The 19,634-nt window shown below is 44.5% G+C and overlaps 1 protein-coding gene across 1 annotated transcript; it reads left to right on the top strand.

Annotated features, from left to right (window-relative positions):
- Positions 1 to 3,678: 3,678 nt before the first annotated feature.
- On the top strand, positions 3,679 to 18,248 carry LOC115175950 (gamma-enolase). The gene is made up of 12 exons (XM_029735618.1): positions 3,679 to 3,790; positions 5,860 to 5,945; positions 6,181 to 6,276; positions 6,394 to 6,452; positions 7,229 to 7,298; positions 7,458 to 7,591; positions 7,807 to 8,029; positions 10,465 to 10,662; positions 10,806 to 11,007; positions 13,208 to 13,316; positions 13,464 to 13,522; positions 17,465 to 18,248. Exons 2-12 carry the CDS (start codon positions 5,861 to 5,863, stop codon positions 17,532 to 17,534), a joined length of 1,305 nt encoding a protein of 434 aa, XP_029591478.1. The 5' UTR covers positions 3,679 to 3,790; position 5,860; the 3' UTR covers positions 17,535 to 18,248.
- Positions 18,249 to 19,634: the final 1,386 nt, after the last annotated feature.

Here is a 19,634-nt window from a genome sequence, read left to right as displayed (position 1 = left end):
AGCGCAGAATTGGCCCAGCGTCGTCTGGATCAGGGGAGGGTTTGGCCGGCTGGGATGTCCTTGTCCCATCGTGCTCTAGCAACTCTTTGTGGCGGGCCGGGCGCATGCTCGCTGACTTCGGTCGCCAGTTGTACGGCGTTTCCTCTGACACATTGGTGCGGCTGGCTTCCGTGTTAAGCAAGCAGTGTGTCAAGAAGCAGTGCGGCTTGACAAGGTCGTGTTTCGGAGGACCCATAGCTCTTGATCTTCGCCTCTCCCAAAGCCGTACGGGAGTTGCAGCGGTGGGAAAAGACTAACTTCCAACTGGGGAGAAAGAGGGGTAAAAAGTGCAAAAAATAGATACAAATAAGAAATCTTTATTGTCCATTTTCTAAAGGGCACGACAGCAGTAAATGGCATCTGATGTGTTAATGCTATCATTATCATTTATTATCATTATATCATCATACTCGTCGCCAATCCCACTGGCTCTAGGTCATCTACAAGACCCTGCTAGGTAAAGTCCCCCCTTATCTCAGCTCACTGGTCACCAGCACCCACCTGTAGCACGCGCTCCAGCAGGTATATCTCTCTGGTCACCCTCAAAGCCAATTCCTCCTTTGGCCGTCTCTCCTTCCAGTTCTCTGCTGCCAATGACTGGAACGAACTACAAAAATCTCTGAAACTGGAAACACTTATCTCCCTCACTAGCTTTAAGCACCAGCTGTCAGAGCAGCTCACAGATCACTGCACCTGTACATAGCCCATCTATAATTTAGGCCAAACAACTACCTCTTCCCCTACTGTATTTATTTATTTATTTATTTATTTATTTATTTTGCTCCTTTGCACCCCATTATTTCTATTTCTACTTTGCACTTTCTTCCACTACAGATCTACCATTTCAGTGTTTTACTTGCTATATTGTATTTACTTTGCCACTATGTCCTTTTTGCCTTCTCTCTCCATCCATTGACACGGACACACGCACACTGCCCTAGGAGAGGAGTCCATGCAGACTCCCCTAGCTGTCACACTGGCTCTCAGTACACTGGCCTCTCATAAACCACTGTGCCTCCCCTGACATCTGCACCTCCTCTGGCTCCCTCTGTCCTCACAAATAACATAGACACACACAGACACACACAAACATTCCAAAAGGAAAAGAGGAAATGAGAGGAAGGAGGATGGGCCAGCAGCAGCTGCGTGGACTGTAACAGAGGTTGGAGAACCAGACGTGTGACCAGAGGGCGGACAAACTGTCAATCAACCATGATTAAAATAGCAGTTGGATAGAAGCACTTTCCCTGTACATCTCTCTCTCTCTCTCTCTCTCTCTCTCTCTCTCTCTGAGATGGGTGTCAAGAACATTGTTGTTGTATTCCAAAGATAATCCCATTAAACGGGGCCATTTAATTATAGAATTATAGATCTCTAACTCTCCTCTGTGTAGGCATACCCCTTTAAACACAAACACGCATGGAATGTACACTATCCCTGACACACACACGCGTGCATATACATCCACAGGAATGCGCACACAGAAACACACACACACACACACGTACATGCATGCTCAGGAATGAAACTTCACTGGCACACACACACAAATGCACATACACACACAGGAATTTGCACACACGTGTGTGCCCAAACGCGCACATATACACACACACACACACACACACTATTTCACCCTCACCTCCTGTCTATCTGTATAACCGTCAAGCGGTCCTAAAACATTAAACCCCTCCAGTAATCAACAACTTGCCATTTTTAAGGGCATGACATTTCGTGGATGGTTTTGCATATGAGCAAATGTTAAAGCAAAAATACATTTGAAATGTTTTAGTATTTCTGTGTAATTGTTCTCTTACAGCTTATAAACATATTTTTCAAACAAGATAATAGTAGTAATTTTGATGTATTCTATTCAATGGGGCATACATTCAATGTTTCCAAATCCACTTTGATGCTCTAACAGTGCAACAATGCTGTTCACAGTGCTTAGTGCCAACACAGTAAGTCATATCCACTCGGAGGCCAGTTTAGTAGGTACACCCATCAAGTACTGGGTTGGACCCCCTTTGCCTCCAGAACACCCTGAATTATTTGGGGAATGGAAACATTGCTCACTTGGTATCAAAGGGCCTAACATGTGCTAGGAAAACATACCCACACCATTACACCACTGCCACCAGCCTGTACCATTGACACCAGGCAGGATGAGTCAATAGACTCATGCTGTTTACGCCAAATCCTGATTTTCACATGATGCAACAGGAACTGGGATTTGTTGGACCAGGCAATGTTTTTCCACTCCTCAATTGTCCAGTATTGATGATCGCGTCGCCACTGGAGCGGCTTCTTATTGTTTTAAGCTGATAGGAGGGGAACCTGGTGTGGTCATATCCCATCCGTGACAAGGATCGACGAGTTGTGCGTTCCAAGATGTGAATCCGAGATGCGCCGTTATTTGCCTGTTAGCTTACATGATTCTTGCCATTGTTATTTGACCTCTCCACAACAAGCTGTTTTTGCCCACAGGGCTGCCGCTGACTGGATGTTTTTTGTTTGTCGCACCATTCTTGGTAAACACACTGTTGTGTGTGAAAATCCCGTCTGTTTCTGAGATACTGGAAGAGGCGCGCCTGGCACCTGCGATCATACCATGCTCAAAGTCTCATAGGTCACTCGTTTTGCCTATGCTAACGTTTAATCGAACAGTAACTGAATGCCTCAATGCCCATCTGCCTGCTTTTATGTCTGTAGGAGCGATCCATTTTTGTGAACGGGTTGGTGTACGTAATATACTGGCCACTGAGTGTATAAGAAATGGTATACACTGTAGGTGCATCATTGCTGTGCCTGTGTTTAGTATAGATTATGTAATAGTGTATATAGACGGTGCCTTATATACCGACTACACTGCCTTTGCAGGATCATGAAAGAAAGAAAGAGATGACAGAGAGATGAGTGGAGAGATGAGTGAGAGAGATGAAGCGAGAGGAAAGAAAGAGATACGAGAGAGATGAAGCTAGATGAGAGATGAGTAAGATGAAGCTAGATGAGAGAGGAAAAAAGAGATGAGAGAGAGATGAAGCTAGATGAGAGATGAGTAAGATGAAGCTAGATGAGAGAGAAAAAAAGAGATGAGAGAGAGATGAAGCTAGATGAGAGATGAGTAAGATGAAGCTAGATGAGAGAGGAAAAAAGAGATGAGAGAGAGATGAAGCTAGATGAGAGATGAGTAAGATGAAGCTAGATGAGAGAGAAAAAAAGAGATGAGAGAGAGATGAAGCTAGATGAGAGATGAGTAAGATGAAGCTAGATGAGAGAGAAAAAAAGAGATGAGAGAGAGAGATGAAGCTAGATGAGAGCTGAAGCTAGATGAGGGAAAGAGAGATGAGAGAGAGATGAAGCTAGATGAGAGATGAGAGAGAAGGGGGTAGACACTTCTTCCTTCCCCCCTCTATTTTTACAGCTGATTTGCAGTTCCAAATGCAGTACCCTGTCTTTTTCTCTCCGATCCACCTCTCCTCCGTCCCTCTTTCCGTCTAATTAGTCAATCCCCTTGACCTCCCCCTCCTCACTCTCTTCCCTCTCTCTCCTCTTTTCTCAGCATCTTATTGTGAGTCATCCCGTCATCCCCTCCCCCTTCTGTCACACATTTTACCCCCTCCCTGTTTTCCTCCTTTGCTCTCCCTCTCTCTCTCCGTTTCTCCCCCCCCTCTCTGTTTCTCTCCTTCTCGCTCCCTCTCTCTCCAGTATTTTCTGGCTAGCCCTATTAGGCGGAACATACAGACGTCAGGTAACGACGGAAAATCCTCATTCTCTTCTCTTCCTCTCTCTATTTTCATTCTCCAGACTTTCTGTCATCCCCTGTTTTATTCCTGCATCTGGTATTGATTGCATCCCAGTAGCAGAGATGTGCTGTGTTGGAGTGGGTTGGGGTGATGCTGCTGTTTGCCTAGTTCTGTATGTGAGGTGTTACGGTTGTGTATGCTAACTAATGTGTCAGCCCTGGCTCTGAGTTCTAGGTATTTTATTGGTTCACTGTGAGTGTGTGTGTGTGTGTGTCTACTGTGTATACATGTGTGTCAGTTTAAATAAGAGCATTTTTGTAGTGTCTGGGTTCTTTGACGGTGCCTCTCTGTGTGTGTGGAGAAATTGTGATTGTGTTTGAGATAGCATGTGTGTCTATGAGGCAGGTAGAGGAAGGGAGAGCTCTACATGTCTCTGTGTGTGTGTGTGTGTGTGTGCGTGCGCGCGTGTTTGTGTTTGTGTTTTGAGAGACAGTGAAGGGGATGAAGAGAGCCTTGAATGTCTGTATCACTATGTGTACGGATGCGCGTGTGTGTGTGTGTGTGTGTGTGTGTGTGTGTACAGTGAATGTGTGAGAGAGAAGAAGAGGGATAGTGTCAGCGTCTGTAAAAGTGTGTGTGTGTGTGCCGTGCGTTAGACTGCTCTCCATGCGTCTGTGTCAGTGTGTGTCCAATCGGTGCCAATCCTGCGAAAATAAGCCTTCTGCTTCTCTCTCTCCCCCTGCTCTCCTTTTTACCCAACCAACCCTCTCCTCCATCTCTGAATCTCCTCTGTTCTTCAGCCAAAAGGAGGGATTGAATTATTTATCTATTGTTCTCCCCATCGCCCCAACCTCTTCTCCCTCCTCCTTCTCCCTCTATCTTGCTCTCTCTGGGTATATGTGCTGAGTGCTGCAATCTACAGTAGGTTCGGTGTGGACATGGGTGTCCTCATACGGCAAGCTGCTGGGGGGAGGGGTTATATAACTTACGGCCGCATTCACATGAGTCTCAATAATGGGGCTGATTGATGATGGGCTGAAAGTGGATAGGGATTTATGCATATTGTGGCACTATTAAATTACAAGCATTTACATGACGAAAATATGGTCAAATACATTCATAGCGACTGAAAACATAGGGCTGAAAGGAATGTATGATATATTTGTCCACCACAAAAATGTCAGTGAAAAACGTACAGCAGCGTTCATACGTTTATAGACAGCAATGTTCAGCTGCTGCAACATTTCAGTCTTTTTGGGAAAACAGGAGATTACATAGCTGTGCAGTTCTGTAGGGATCCTTGTTATTTTGTTAATCCAAATAAATTACTATTAGGGGCTAATTACTATTAATAAGGAAAATGATAATGACATCATATGGGACACCATAGGGCAAGGATGGGCAACTTTGATGGGGGTGGAGGCCACCAAAAAATCTGAGCTCATCACGAGGGGCCGCAGTGGCTCGCGGGTCTGCGTACCCACATCCGTACCCACATCCAGTCAGAGCCCGGCCCTGCATATTTTTCTCTCCGCCCCATGGCAAAATGAGTAGAATTGCATGAAATGAGTTACAAAATGGCAAAACCTTCTTAACTGTGGATTTCTGGATAATGCTTGTCATGGTGGGCTAGGCGCTGATAGTCCAATCTTGACCAATGGCAGTGATGGATTCCCTGTGTCTCATGGAGTCGTGAGCCAGGTGACTAGGAACGATGTCGTCATTTAGCTTGAGTCACTCACCACAGATTCCACAACTCTCAGGTCTGATAGGGGAATAGTGTCTGAGTGAGCAGTGTTTTTTTAGCATCATGGACTCCGTCTAACCTTCTGGTACACGACACATTGTAAAATCAATTCAATTCCCTCTGTTGGATGTCTTGCAACTTTACATGTTGGAATGCTCTCATAAATCATGACGGGTTTATAGCAATCGTAATGTCCCTCTCTGCACACTTCATTTGCACTTTCATTATTCATTTCCTAACTGTATGTGCAAATGCAATGGTAATAATAGATATCTTCCACCCTCTCTCTCTTTCTTTCTCTCCTTCCTTTCGCTCTCTCTTTCACAGGATGTCAATTGTGAGCATCATTGCGAGGGAGATCCTGGACTCCCGAGGAAACCCCACTGTGGAGGTGGACCTGTGCACAGAGAAAGGTGACCTCTCTCATGCCTGTCTGCAAAGCTGAGCGTCACACCATACAAAGAGAGCTACGATGAGCCAAAGCTATGATAAATTCTTAAGAGGATCTCCTATTCTTTCTCTTTCTATATAATTCCCCTCCGACGTTACTCTCTCAATCGCCATCTTTTACACCTCCCTCGCCTCCTCTCTCTCTCTCTCTCTCTCTCTCTCTCTCTCTCTCTCTCGTTCTCGTTCTCGTTCTCTCAGGTCTTTTCAGGGCTGCAGTGCCCAGCGGAGCGTCCACAGGTATCTATGAGGCTCTAGAACTCAGGGATGGAGACAAGAGCCGCTACAAGGGCAAAGGTTTGTTTGTGTCCGTGCGCTCGCGAGTGCATGTATATCTCATGCTTGAGTAAACAGAACGATGTTTGTCCCTCCTTCACCATCTTCTCTCCGATCTGCCTTCTTTCTCTGCTCTAGGGGTACTCAAGGCAGTGGGCCACATCAATGACACTCTGGCTCCTGCCCTCATAGCATCGGTGAGTTGGGGACTGTGTTTTGCCAGCTAGGTGACAGTGATCATGTTTTAGTGTGAGTATATATTGATCTGCAGATAACCATCACCTCCGGATGGACTTTCAGGAAGCTGAGTGGATGTGATTGACCTATCCAGACAGGCGTAGATAAACGAATGTGTGAGGATGGACCAAGGACAGTGGAAGAAAAAAAGAAAATGTCTTTTATGGTCACAAACACCAGATAGGTGCAGTGAAATGTGCATGGGGATGTGTTGGTATGAGTGATTTAAGAGTATGGAGTAATTGTTCTGTGTGTGTGTGTGTGTCTGTCTTATTGTTTGTGTGTGTGTATTTATGATTCAGACAGCTGCGCCACAGACAGAGAGAGAGATTTATGCCGAGGCAGATTTGAGTGGAAAATAAATCTTAGGATGCAGTCAGCCAGTAAAAACGCATTGATGCAACGCACAAAAATCACATTGCCATTGTGCTGCACTTATAGAATGTCGGTATAGAATGCATATAGAAATGAGATGAACATCTTACAACTTAATGATGTTGTACTCTGATTCTACACAAGCAAATCTGTTATATCTATGATATGTGCAAGAGGTACCGGTAATACTTTTGAGGGTTTGGCGCATAGTTCAAAGGTGGCTGCAAATATGAGATCTTTCTTGTGTGCAGTCGCCATATGTTGCGGGTTATCCGTCCATTTGTTGAAGTAGAGAATTGGTCCTCGATGACATACCAATTTAAATAACGTTTTAATATGCTTATAAATATGTGTCCCGTAGGGTATCAGTGTTGTGGAGCAGGAACAACTGGACAACACTATGATTGAAATGGACGGCACAGAGAACAAGTGTGAGTCTCCAGGTTCCTACTAGAGAAACAGATCAAATGTGTCAAGCTGTATCCCCTGATCAATTCAGGTCCACCATTAACTGAGAGAATGGGCTTTTGTCTGAACCTAGATTTTGGTAGCCCTTTTGGAATTGATCACATTTCCTTCATCGTCGACAGCTCAGTTTGGTGCTAATGCTATCCTGGGAGTCTCCCTGGCCATTTGCAAGGCTGGTGCAGCAGAGAAAGAGGTCCCCCTGTACCGTCACATCGCTGACCTGGCGGGAAACACAGAGCTGGTGCTGCCAGTTCCAGTGAGAGACACTACTTATATAACTGTCATATCAGAGGAGGAGGTGGTGTAGCATAATAACAATAATTAACACTGAAACATAATGGTATGTATGATAAAAGTAACATATACCGTATATGAAAAAAATATATGGGAAATGTACGGCACCATACCTGCTGAACATGGGTATTGGCCTAACTGCTAATTCCCTTCTGTCTCCTCACATCTCCTTTCCAGGCATTTAACGTGATCAACGGCGGCTCCCACGCGGGCAACAAGCTAGCCATGCAGGAGTTCATGGTACTTCCTGTCGGGGCGGAGTCCTTCAGGGATGCGCTACGGGTGGGCTCGGAGCTGTACCACACACTCAGGGGGGTGATCCAGGAGAAGTACGGCCAGGATGCTACCAACGTGGGCGACGAAGGGGGGTTCGCCCCCAATATCCTGGAGAACAGTGAGGGTAAGTGTAGCAGAGTTGATTTATGAGAATCACAGTCCTGTGAGGGGCAAACCTGCCTGAGACCGATAAGCCATATTGTCACCCTCGGACCACAGGGATTTTAATGATAAACTCAGCAAAAAAAGAAACGTCCTCTCACTGCCAACTGTGTTTATTTTCAGCAAACGTAACATGTGTAAATATTTGTATGAACATAACAAGATTCAACAACTGAGACATAAACAGAACAAGTTCCACAGACATGTGACTAACAGAAATTGAATAATGTGTCCCTGAACAAAGGGGTGGGTCAAAATCAAAAGTAACAGTCAGTATCTGGTGTGGCCACCAGCTGCATTAAGTACTACAGTGCATCTCCTCCTCATGGACTGCACCAGATTTGCCAGTTCTTGCTGTGAGATGTTACCCCACTCTTCCACCAAGGCACCTGCAAGTTCCCTGACATTTCTGGGGGGAATGGCCCTAGCCCTCACCCTCCGATCCAACAGGTCCCAGTCTTGCTCAATGGGATTGAGATCCAGGCTCTTCGCTGGCCATGGCAGAACACTGGCATTCCTGTCTTGCAGGAAATCACGCACAGAACGAGCAGTATGGCTGGTGGCATTGTCATGCTGGAGGGTCATGTCAGGATGAGCCTGCAGGAAGGGTACCACATGAGGGAGGAGGATGTCTTCCTTGTAATGCATAGCGTTGAGATTGCCTGCAATGACAACAAGCTCAGTCCGATGATGCTGTGACACACCGCCCCAGACCATGACGGACCCTCCACCTCCAAATCGATCCCCCAGAGTACAGGCCTCAGTGTAACGCCTATTCCTTCGACGATAAACACGAATCCGACTATCACCCCTGGTGAGACAAAACCGCGACTCGTCAGTGAAGAGCACCTTTCGCAAGTCCTGTCTGGTCCAGCGACGGTGGGTTTGTGCCCATAGGCAACGTTGTTGCCGGTGATGTCTGGTGAGGACCTGTCTTACAACAGGCCTACAAGCCCTCAGTCCAGCCTCTCTCAGCCTATTGTGGACAGTCTGAGCACTGATGGAGGGATTGTGCATTCCTGGTGTAACTCGGGCAGTTGTTGTTGCCATCCTGTACCTGTCCCGCAGGTGTGATGTTCGGATGTACCGATCCTGTGCAGGCGTTGTTACACGTGGTCTGCCACTGCGAGGACGATCAGCGGTCCGTCCTGTCTCCTGTAGCTCTGTCTTAGGCGTCTCACTGTACGGACATTGCAATTTATTGCCCCGGCCACATCTGCAGTCCTCATGCCTCCTTGCAGCACGCCAAAGGCACGTTCACGCAGATGAGCAGGGACCCTGGGCATCTTTATTTTGGTGTTTTTCAGAGTCAGTAGAAAGGCCTCTTTAGTGTCTTAAGTTTTCATAACTGTGACCTTAATTCCCTACCGTCTGTAAGCTGTTAGTGTCTTAACGACCGTTCCACAGGTGCATGTTCATTAATTGTTTATGGTTCATTGAACAAGCATGGGAAACGGTGTTTAAACCCTTTACAATAAAGATCTGTGAAGTTATTTGGATTTTTACGAATTATCTTTGAAAGACAGGGTCCTGAAAAAGGTTAATGGTTAAGACGTTAGATTCCCGAGCGAGACATCCGCGGTACAAATCTGTTTAAAAACATTTTACTATGTGCTCCACTGAACACGACTCTGGTAACCCTTTGACCAGAGTTCAAATTATACATTCTCTTGGGGGCAGTTTGAAAATAGTGGACTGTGCCAATGTTAATATTCTGTATGTGCATTTACACCACTAGACAAAATCTTCTCACCCACAAACTACTCTATGCTGAAGAAATTAGATCATAAATCCTAAGGTGGTAATGAGTTTACAACCTGCCTCTGTGACAGTGTCTGCCCATCTGTATGACTGTCACGATGTGTTCTCACATTTCCCAACAGCCAAGGCAATGGGTATCAGATGATCTTTGGACTAACTGTGTGTGAGCGCTTAAGCTTGTACTTGAGCTTGCATTGGTGTGTGTATGTATGTGTGTGACAACCCTGGGCCTTGGGCTAAGAATGATGCCGCTATCCCACTATTGAATAAGTAGCTAGGTGTGACAGGAAGTCAAAACCCTGGCAAGATCAAAAAGAAGTGTGAAAAGCCTAAAGGAGTGTCAGCTGTAGCCTCTTAGAATATATTTTGGTCTGTAGTATCTCTCAAGCATCTAGAACAGAATCGGCGTGTATTCTTGCAACCTTTCTGCCTCGCTCTCAACCCCACCCCAGCTTGGATACGTGACTATTTCTGCTTTCAAAAACACAGCAGCATCATCTCACCAAACAAACGACAAGACAAGTTGGCTAAAGCAGAAACAGAGTGGTTCAGAGGCTAGGTAGAGTCTACCCTTACACCCTTCCTCTCTCGTTCTGTCTTTCCTTCCCTCCTTCCTCGTTCTGTCTCTCCCTTCAGCATTGGAGCTGATAAAGACAGCCATCGAGAAAGCGGGCTTCACGGATAAGGTGGTGATCGGGATGGATGTGGCGGCGTCCGAGTTTTACCGCGAGGGGAAGTACGACCTGGACTTCAAGTCTCCTCCGGACGCTGACAGACACATCAGCGGAGAGGAGCTGTCAGACATCTACCAAAGCTTCGTTAACGACTACCCAGGTAGGCAGACAATTATCTGACACCTATTAGATTCTTAATTCAATCGAACATGATTTTATTTGAGAGTTAAAAAAAGACACACACTGTGCATCATTTTTTTTTAACTAGACAGAGATAACACAAAACCCTTGTCCCCTTTGTAGTGGTGTCCATCGAGGACCCATTTGACCAGGACGACTGGGCCGCCTGGTCCCGCCTAACCGCTTCCGTGGGCATCCAGGTTGTCGGGGACGACCTGACGGTGACCAATCCCAAGAGGATAGAGAAGGCTGCCGAGGAGCGGGCCTGCAACTGCCTACTGCTCAAAGTCAACCAGATTGGCTCTGTCACTGAAGCCATCCAGGCGTAAGTGACCCCATGTCACATGACCCCACGTCACATGACCAGTCAATCAATCACGTTGATATACTTGTATATAGATACCAATCTGTCAATCTCTGTCACTTGGCCAGGCTAGGTTGTCCTTGAAAAAGAGATGAATTACCTAGTAATATATAGGAGGAACACTATGATGCTCTATAACAAGGTTATGTAGCTCTAATGACTTGGTCCGTGGTTCCTAACTCTGGTCCTTGAGTAACCCCAACAGTAGCATTTTTGTTGTAGCCCAGGACAAGCAGCTGATTCAACTTGTCAACTAATTATCAGGTCCTTTAATGAGTTGAATCAGGTATGTTTGTTCAGGGCTACAACAAAATGTGTGCTGTTGAGGGTACTGGAGGACCAGAGTTTGGGACCGCTGAGGTAGGTCATTCTGATAAAATGTCACGGTCTTGGTCGGATCTGATATGATTGTCACGGGTCTTGGTTATGTGTAATTTTAACTGACTTGTCCGGAAGGACCCATACAGATCCGAATGCGACTGCTGCAGTAGAGTGAGAAAGAGAAATGTTGTAAATTATGCTGCTGCTCTTGTTGGCCAATCATGAGTCGTCAAAGCGGCAATAGTCTACAGTCATATTTTTTCTTTATTTTTATTTCACCTTTATTTAACCAGGTAGGATAGTTGACAACAAGTTCTCATTTGCAACTGCGACCTGGCCAAGATAAAGCAAAGCAATTCGACACATACAACAACACAGAGTTACACATGGAATAAACAAAACATACAGTCAATAATACAGTAGAACAAAAGAAAACAAAAAGTCTATATACAGTGAGAGCAAATGAGGTAAGTTAAGGCGATAAATAGGCCATGGTGGCAAAGTAATTACAATATAGCAATTAAACACTGGAATGGTAGATGTGCAGCAGATGAATGTGCAAGTAGAGATACTGGGGTGCAAAGGAGCAAGAAGCTAGTTGAGAGCCTTGCTCTTTCTGTAGCAAAAGTTAGACATCTAATCAATGGAAGATGGACGGAATGAAAAGTTAAAGGAGAAGGATAGACTACAATGACCAAGAGCCAACAGATAGGCTACTACTTAATATTCTGAATAGAGTTGTTATTTGTAACTGTAGGATTATAAAGTGTATGCAATGCAGCTAACGTTAGCTAGCTTAACTAGCTTCTCCCGGTTTGATGCAGTCAAGACAGGTACAACGTAATCCTATTTGATGATAAATAACCTAGATTTGGCAGCTATGTGTCACTCGCTCAGGGTAATAAAGTAGCTTTAAAAAATGACTTTACTGCTGCTTCCCTCACTTGGATCGGACCGGGTCTGGATCCGACTAGGTCTATACAGAACAGGTCTAGTTGTCATCGGTTCGGTTCGGAACGGGTCTCTATATTTACAATTCTTATTTATGCATATTGGGCCCGGGTGGGAAAGCCCCAGGTCCATTTAGGAACGGGTCCAAAATACCTCTAGTAGGTAGGGTTCAAGTAAAGTGATGTCATTCATACACATTTATGTAGCGTCAATCATCACGTCTGTCTCTTGGCCAGGTTGGAAGTCCTTGAGAAAGAGATGTCAATGGTGGTTACCTGCTCAAATAAAATATCATTTAATTAAGAAAATAACGAGCTTTTTTACATTCACATGATCATCAATCAGTCATATTTATATAGCCAATACTTCCATCTATATACCTGTCAAATGTTACAACACTCATAGCCATCGATCATTGGCATTTTACAGCTATCCATCATCTATAACTGTTGTCATCAATCTTGACCGTAAGTACAGCCAACGGTCATTGAAAGTTGTTCAATTAAAATGTATTAATATAGCCATAAATCACTTAGAATCCTACGTTCATTTAACTATCCTTTTGGTACCCTCTCTGATAGTCTATCGCCCACACCCCACCTATCCGCGTTGTCTCACACTTATTCTACTCTCCATCTCTCTCGATCCCTCTCTCTTTGGTCCCGTGTGGCTCAGTTGGTAGAGCATGGTGTTTGCAACGCCAGGGTTGTGGGTTCGATTCCCACGGGGGACCAGTACGGAGAAAAAAATGTATGCATTCACTACTGTAAGTCGCTCTGGATAAGAGCGTCTGCTAAATGACTAAAATGTAAATGTCTTTGTCTCTTGCTTACTCTGTTTCTCTATCTCTCTATATATATCTGCCTGACGCCTTCTCTCTCCCTCTCAGGTGTAAACTGGCCCAGGCCAACGGCTGGGGAGTGATGGTCAGTCACCGTTCGGGGGAGACAGAGGACACTTTCATCGCTGACCTGGTGGTGGGGCTCTGCACTGGACAGGTACACACACACACACACTCACTCACTCACAGAGACATGCGGAGCATTCCACACAGACACAGAAGTCCCTGATCATTATACAAATCTGACCACAAAATTGTATCGCTTTCACTAAATCTGTTCTAATTCTCTCTCGCTCTCTCTCAGATTAAGACAGGAGCCCCGTGTAGATCTGAGAGGCTGGCCAAGTACAACCAGCTCATGAGGTCAGTGGTCAAACATGATCATCTTTAGCTATCCTGCCAAATGCTATTCAGTGGCTTATATTGCTTCTTGATGGAATTTGCACCTCAAAACCATAAATCATTATACACTGTGTGTACAAATCATTAAGAACACGGGCTCTTTCCATGACAGGCTGACCAGGTGAATGCTATGATCCCTTATTGATGTCACCTGTTAAATCTACAGGTTAAATAAGGATTTGTAAGCCTTTAGACATGAGATTGTGTATTTGTGCCATTCAGAGGGTGAATGGATAAGACAAAATACACTGAACGAAACATGTAAAGTGTTGGTCCCATGTTTCATAAACTGAAATAAAAAAATCCCAGAAATGTTTCTTACGCACAAAAAGCGTATTTCTCTGACATTTTGTTTATATCTCTGTTAGTGAGCATTTCTCCTTCGCTAAAATAATCCATCCACCTGACAAGTGTGGCATATCAAGTTGCAGGAGGATCATTACACAGGTGCACCTTGCACTGGGGCCACTTTAAAATGTGCAGTTGTGTCACACAACACAATGCCACAGATTTTTGGAGAGTGTGCATTTGGCATGTTGACTGCAGGAATACCCACCAGAGCTGTTTCCAGAGAATTGAATGTTCATTTCTGTCTGTAATACTGCCCTTTTGCGGGGAAAAACTCAACTCATTCTAATTGGCTGGGCCTGGCTCCACAGTGGGTGGGCCCTCTGCCCTCCCAGCCTACCCATGGCTGCACCCCTCCCCAATCATGTGAAAACCATAGATTAGGGCCTAATGAATTTATTTAAATTGACTGATTTCCTTATATGAACTGTAACTCAGTAAAATCACTGAAATTGTTGCGTTTATATTTTAGTTAAGTATATTTAAGTGCTTTTGAACGGGGTATGGTAGTAGGTACCAGGCGCACCGGTATTCCTGTGTCAAGAACTGCCAAGCTGCTGGGTTTTTTCACGCTCAACAGTTTCCTGTGTGTATCAAGAATGGTCCACCATCCAATGGACATCCGGGCCAACGGCAGGACTGGTCGAAAACGGGTCATTGATGAAAGAGGACAAAGGACACACACGAATTGTGCAGCATATCAGACGGGCTACAGTTAGTCAACTGACAGTCCAGTACAACGTTGGTGCCCAAAGACCCATCAAATAATGCACAACTCGTCGTACCTTGACACGAATGAGGTATGGCAGCCAACGATGTACAGAGTTCAACTTCTTTCCTCAAAAAACAAGAAAACTGTGGTTGCAGTTGGGGAACTGGGAAAAACATTGCTTGGTCTGATGAATCTCGGTTCCTGCTGGCAGGACTAGGGTATGGCGAAAACCACATAAGTACATGCATCCATCATGCCACGTGTCAACATTGCATGCTGGTGGTGGTGGTGTGAAGCGTTTTCATCCTTGATAAAAGCAGAGCAACGTTTGAATGCCACAGGATATCTGAACATCATTGCCAATAAGGTGCATCCCTTCATGGTGTATCCATCTGCAAAAAAAAAAAATCTGCAGGATAATGCTTCATGCCACAAGGCTAGGATTGTCTAGGAATGGTTCCAAGAACATGACAGTAAATTCAGCTTACTGCAGTGGCCTGCCAGTCACCAGATCTCAATCCAATTGAGCATCTGTGGGATGAGACAGAACAAGCTATTCGGAGTAGAGATCCACCCCCAACCAACTTGACACAACTGTGGGAAGCGTTGGAGTCAACATGGGCCAGCATCCCTGTGGAACGCGTTCGACACCTTGTAGAGTTCATGCCCCAGTGAATTGAGGCTGTTCTGAGGGCGAAACGCAATATTAGGAAGGTGTCCCTAATGTTTTATACACTCCAGTGTAGTTCCATAATAAACACTGCATCTCAAAGGAATAATAATACGCTTCTATTATTGCATGTAAGCATATACTAACATATACTGTGTAGAGACCAACAAGCTGCTGTTACAGGTCAACCATCCCTAAAAGTAAGAGTAGGAGTAGGACCACGTTGCCCCTGAGAGCCAGTCAGAGGGCGGACAGCACCTGGGATCAGCTCAGGGTAATCCCATTGGCTCTTCGCAGGGCAGGGAGGGCCTCTTACCCAATCACAGCAGCATTAACCGATAACAGCCACTATAACACCCTGATCACTGGGTTAATGGTCCAGGTAGAAGTTACAGGTTGCACAGATCTAGAATCCGATTGCATGACTCCTAATAACAGCTCCCTGATGATCACTGGGTTAATAGTTGCAGGTGGAGGTGTACAGTGCATTCAGACCCCTTGACTTTTTCCACGTTGTTACACTACAGCCTTATTAGAACATTTATTAAATAGTTTTTTTCCCCCTCACTTAATCTACACACAATATCCCATAATGACAAAGCAAAAACTGGTTTTGAGAAATGTTTGCAATTTTTTTTTTTTTTTTAACTGAAATATCACATTTACATAAGTATTCAGACCCTTTACTCAGTATTTTGTTGAAGCACCTTTGGCAGTGATAACTGCCTCGAGTCTTAGGATATGACGCTACAAGCTTGGCACACCTGTATTTGGGGAGTTTCTCCCATGTTTCTCTGCAGATCCTCTCAAGCTCTGTCAGGTTGGATGGGGAGCGTCGCTGCAGAGCTATTTTCAGGTCTCTCCAGAGATGTTCGATCGGGTTCAAGTCTGGGCTCTGGCTGGGCCATTCAAGGACATTCAGAGACTTGTCCCGAAGCCACTCCTGCGTTGTCTTGGCTGTGTGCTTAGTGTCATTGTCCTGTTGGAAGGTGAACCTTCGCCCCAGTCTGAGGTCCTGAGTACTCTGGAGCAGGTTTTCATCAAGGATCTCTCTGTACTTTGCTCCGTTCATCTTTCCCTCGATCCTGACAAGTCTCCCAGTTCCTGCCGCTGAAAAACATCCCCACAGCATGATGCTGCATCACCATGCTTCGTAGGGATGGTGCCAGGTTTCCTCCAGACGTGGCGCTTGGCATTCAGGCCAAAGAGTTCAATCTTGGTTTCATCAGACCAGATAATTTAGTTTCTCATGGTCTGAGAGTCCTTTAGGCAAACTCCAAGTGGGCTGTCATGTGTCTTTAACTGAGGAGTGGCTTCCGTCTGGCCACTCTACCATAAAGGCCTGATTGGTGGAGTGCTGCAGAGATGGTTGTCCTTCTTGAAGGTTCTCCCTGACCAAAGCCCTTCTCCCCCAATTGCTCAGTTTGGCCGGGCGGCCAGCTCTAGGAAGAGTCTTGGTGGTTCCAAACTTCTTCCATTTAAGAATGAGGGAAGCCATTGTGTTCTTGGGGACCTCCAATGCTGTAGACATTTTTTGGTATCCTTCCCCAGATCTGTGCCGACACAATCCTGTATCGAAGCTCCACAGACAATTCTTTCGACCTCATGGCTTGGTTTTTGCTCTGACATGCACTGTCAACTGTGGGACCTTATATAGACAGGTGTGTGCCTTTCCAAATCATGTCCAATCATTTGAATTTACCACAGGTGGACTCCAGTCAAGTTGTAGAAACATCTCAAGGATGATCAATGGAAACAGGATGCACCTGAGCTCAATTTTGAGTCTCATAGAAAAGGGTCTGTAAATAAGGTATTTCTGTTTCCTGGGCTTGTGTGTAGATTGAGGATTGTTTAAAAACCATTTTTTTTTATAAGGCTGTAATGTAACAAAATGTGGAAAGTCAAGGGGTCTGAATGCTTTCCAAATGCACTGTATGTAACGCCAGATCTAGGATCTGATTGCCCAATTACAGCTGCATTAACCAATAATGGCTACTATATTTCCCTGATCACTGGGTTAATAGCTGCAGGTAGAAGTCGCCCCCTAGCCTAACCACAGATCTAAATTCAGATTGCCTGGGCTTTTACCTAGAGCATATGGATGTCGGATGCATTTACCTGTTGTATCACTGTTTTCTCGTTCTCTCTTTGTCCATTCTGTTGGTCTCTTTAGGATCGAGGAGGAGTTGGGGGATCAAGCTCGCTTTGCAGGCTATAACTTCAGAAACCCCACTGCCCTGTGAGACCAGACAGACAGACAGACAGACAGACCGACACATCACCACCAACTATACTCAGAGCCTCTAAACTACATGCACAGAAGAACTACAGGGTAACATTAAATATGCACAGTTACTCTGATTTTGAGACACATAGACTGATAGACAAAGATTTAAAGAGACTGACGGACAGACACAAACATGCAAATAGAGACACACAAGTGTAGAAATTAAGCTGAAGCACACCTAAGCAAGACTAAGATGAGTGTCAAAGGATAAAAAAAAGAGAAAATGAAATACACACAAATAATTTGTAAAGAAAAAATGAAATACACACCGCTGTATACAACAACAAAAAACACTGACCGATGGCCGACAAGGACAGGCTAACTAGGCTGACTGAGGAAAAAAAAGAATACATATTGTATTGCAGTTGTTTGCTTTTTCACCCATGATGACACAAAACTGAACTCTCCCTCCTTCATCCCCCTCTCTTTTCTGGCTCTGCAGTCGTCCCTCGTTCTTGTTGTTGTTTCTTGGTTACCTCCACACTCCCTCTCCTGGTGTTGCTATGATTGCAGAAATGGGCCTGTTCCTCCATGCTTGAAGTCCCAATTTCCCCTTTCCCTACTTTCCATTGATTCCTCTGTCAAAATAATTGCTGTTGAAAGACAATACTACTGTCATGAAAAAAATATATATGTGAAATAAAATTATTGTAATTTACAGTTTCAACCATATTGGTGTCTTTTTTTAAATTTTATTAATATCAGTCTTGTACAAATCTAGATCAGTTTACCCTCCCCTAATCTTAATGTTACACAAAAATGACCCTAGATCAGCATATGGGGGCAATTTCTTCCTACATCATGTAAATGGAAAGGTTTGAATAGTGAGAAAATTAAAGTAAATGACTGAAACAATAAAACCTTTTCTGGTACTACATCCAATGATCGCTGTTGTCTACTTGCATTTCTCAGTGTAAGGCACTGGAGGGCAACAGAATGCTCCCACTGTCACACACAACTTTCCATGTAGTAGTCAAATAAATACACAGCAGATTACAAACACCTTATGTAACACTATTTTATGTTTGGCAAGTGAATTGATTAAATCACATTTTTGTTAACTGCTTGTAAATCCAATGTTTAGTTTCAGCAGCGGACGGTGGCAGAGTCCGGGATATTTTTTGTGGTTTAACGACCGTGAGGTCACTTCTACACCAAAAAAACCCGAAAAAGACTGAGGTAACTTTTTCTTTAAGGACATTCGATTCCAAAATGCATGAATATTTTAATACGTTCTACTCTTTTGAAACTCGAGGAAAGGTATAATTGTTGATCTCAATGGCATTGATCTCAATGGGATCACCAGACAATTCTATACTAACCTAAAAAAAGGATTTAGCTAGTGTATCTTAGTTAACAATTATTATACACTGACTGTCAAAACATTATGAATACCTGCTCTTTCCATGACAGACTGACAAGGTGAATCCAAGTAAAAGCTATGATCCCTTCAATCAGTGTAGACAAAGGGGAGGAGACAGGTTAAAGAAGGATTTTTACGCCTTGAGATATGGATTGTGTATGTGTGCAATTCCCGAGGGAGAATGGGGAAGAAAAAAGATAAGGGCCTTTAAACGGGTTAGTGTAAAAGTTGCCAGGCGCACCGGTTTGTGTCAACAACTGCAAATGCTGCTGGGCTTTCCCATGTGTATTAAGAATGGTCCACCACCTAAAGAACATCCAGCCAACTTGACAAGTCAACATGGTCCAGCATCCCTGTGGAATGCTTTCGACACCTTGTACAGTCCATGTCCATACGAATTGAGGCTGTTCTGAGGGCAAAAGGTGGGTGCAATGCAATATTAGGAAGGTGCTCTTAATGTTTTGTTCAGTCAGTGTATCTATTGAAGGTATACTTCAGGATTTTGGCAATGAGTGTATCTGACTACTCCCCTAGAGTCAGATACACTCCTGGATACAATTGTTATGTCTCTGTCCAGTATGAAGGAAGTTAAGCTGTGTTTACACAGGCAACCCAATTTTTATATTTTTCCACTAATTGGTCTTTTGAGCAACCCCATCAAATCTTTTCACACCATATCCTTTTCAGAGCTGA

Source organism: Salmo trutta, chromosome 36 (assembly GCF_901001165.1).
Source record: "Salmo trutta chromosome 36, fSalTru1.1, whole genome shotgun sequence".
Lineage (NCBI taxonomy): Eukaryota > Metazoa > Chordata > Actinopteri > Salmoniformes > Salmonidae > Salmo > Salmo trutta.
Note: the sequence above shows the minus strand (reverse complement) of the source record. Positions and strands in the feature narration are given on the sequence as shown.

Excerpts from the sequence above, each read along its gene's own strand:
- LOC115175950 (XM_029735618.1), top strand. The coding sequence starts at position 5,861 with ATGTCAATTGTGAGCATCATTGCGAGGGAGATCCTGGACTCCCGAGGA. Across the intron at positions 8,030-10,464 it reads TATCCTGGAGAACAGTGAGG|CATTGGAGCTGATAAAGACA; the intron begins GTAAGTGTAGCA and ends CTCTCCCTTCAG. Across the intron at positions 11,008-13,207 it reads GTCACTGAAGCCATCCAGGC|GTGTAAACTGGCCCAGGCCA; the intron begins GTAAGTGACCCC and ends TCTCCCTCTCAG.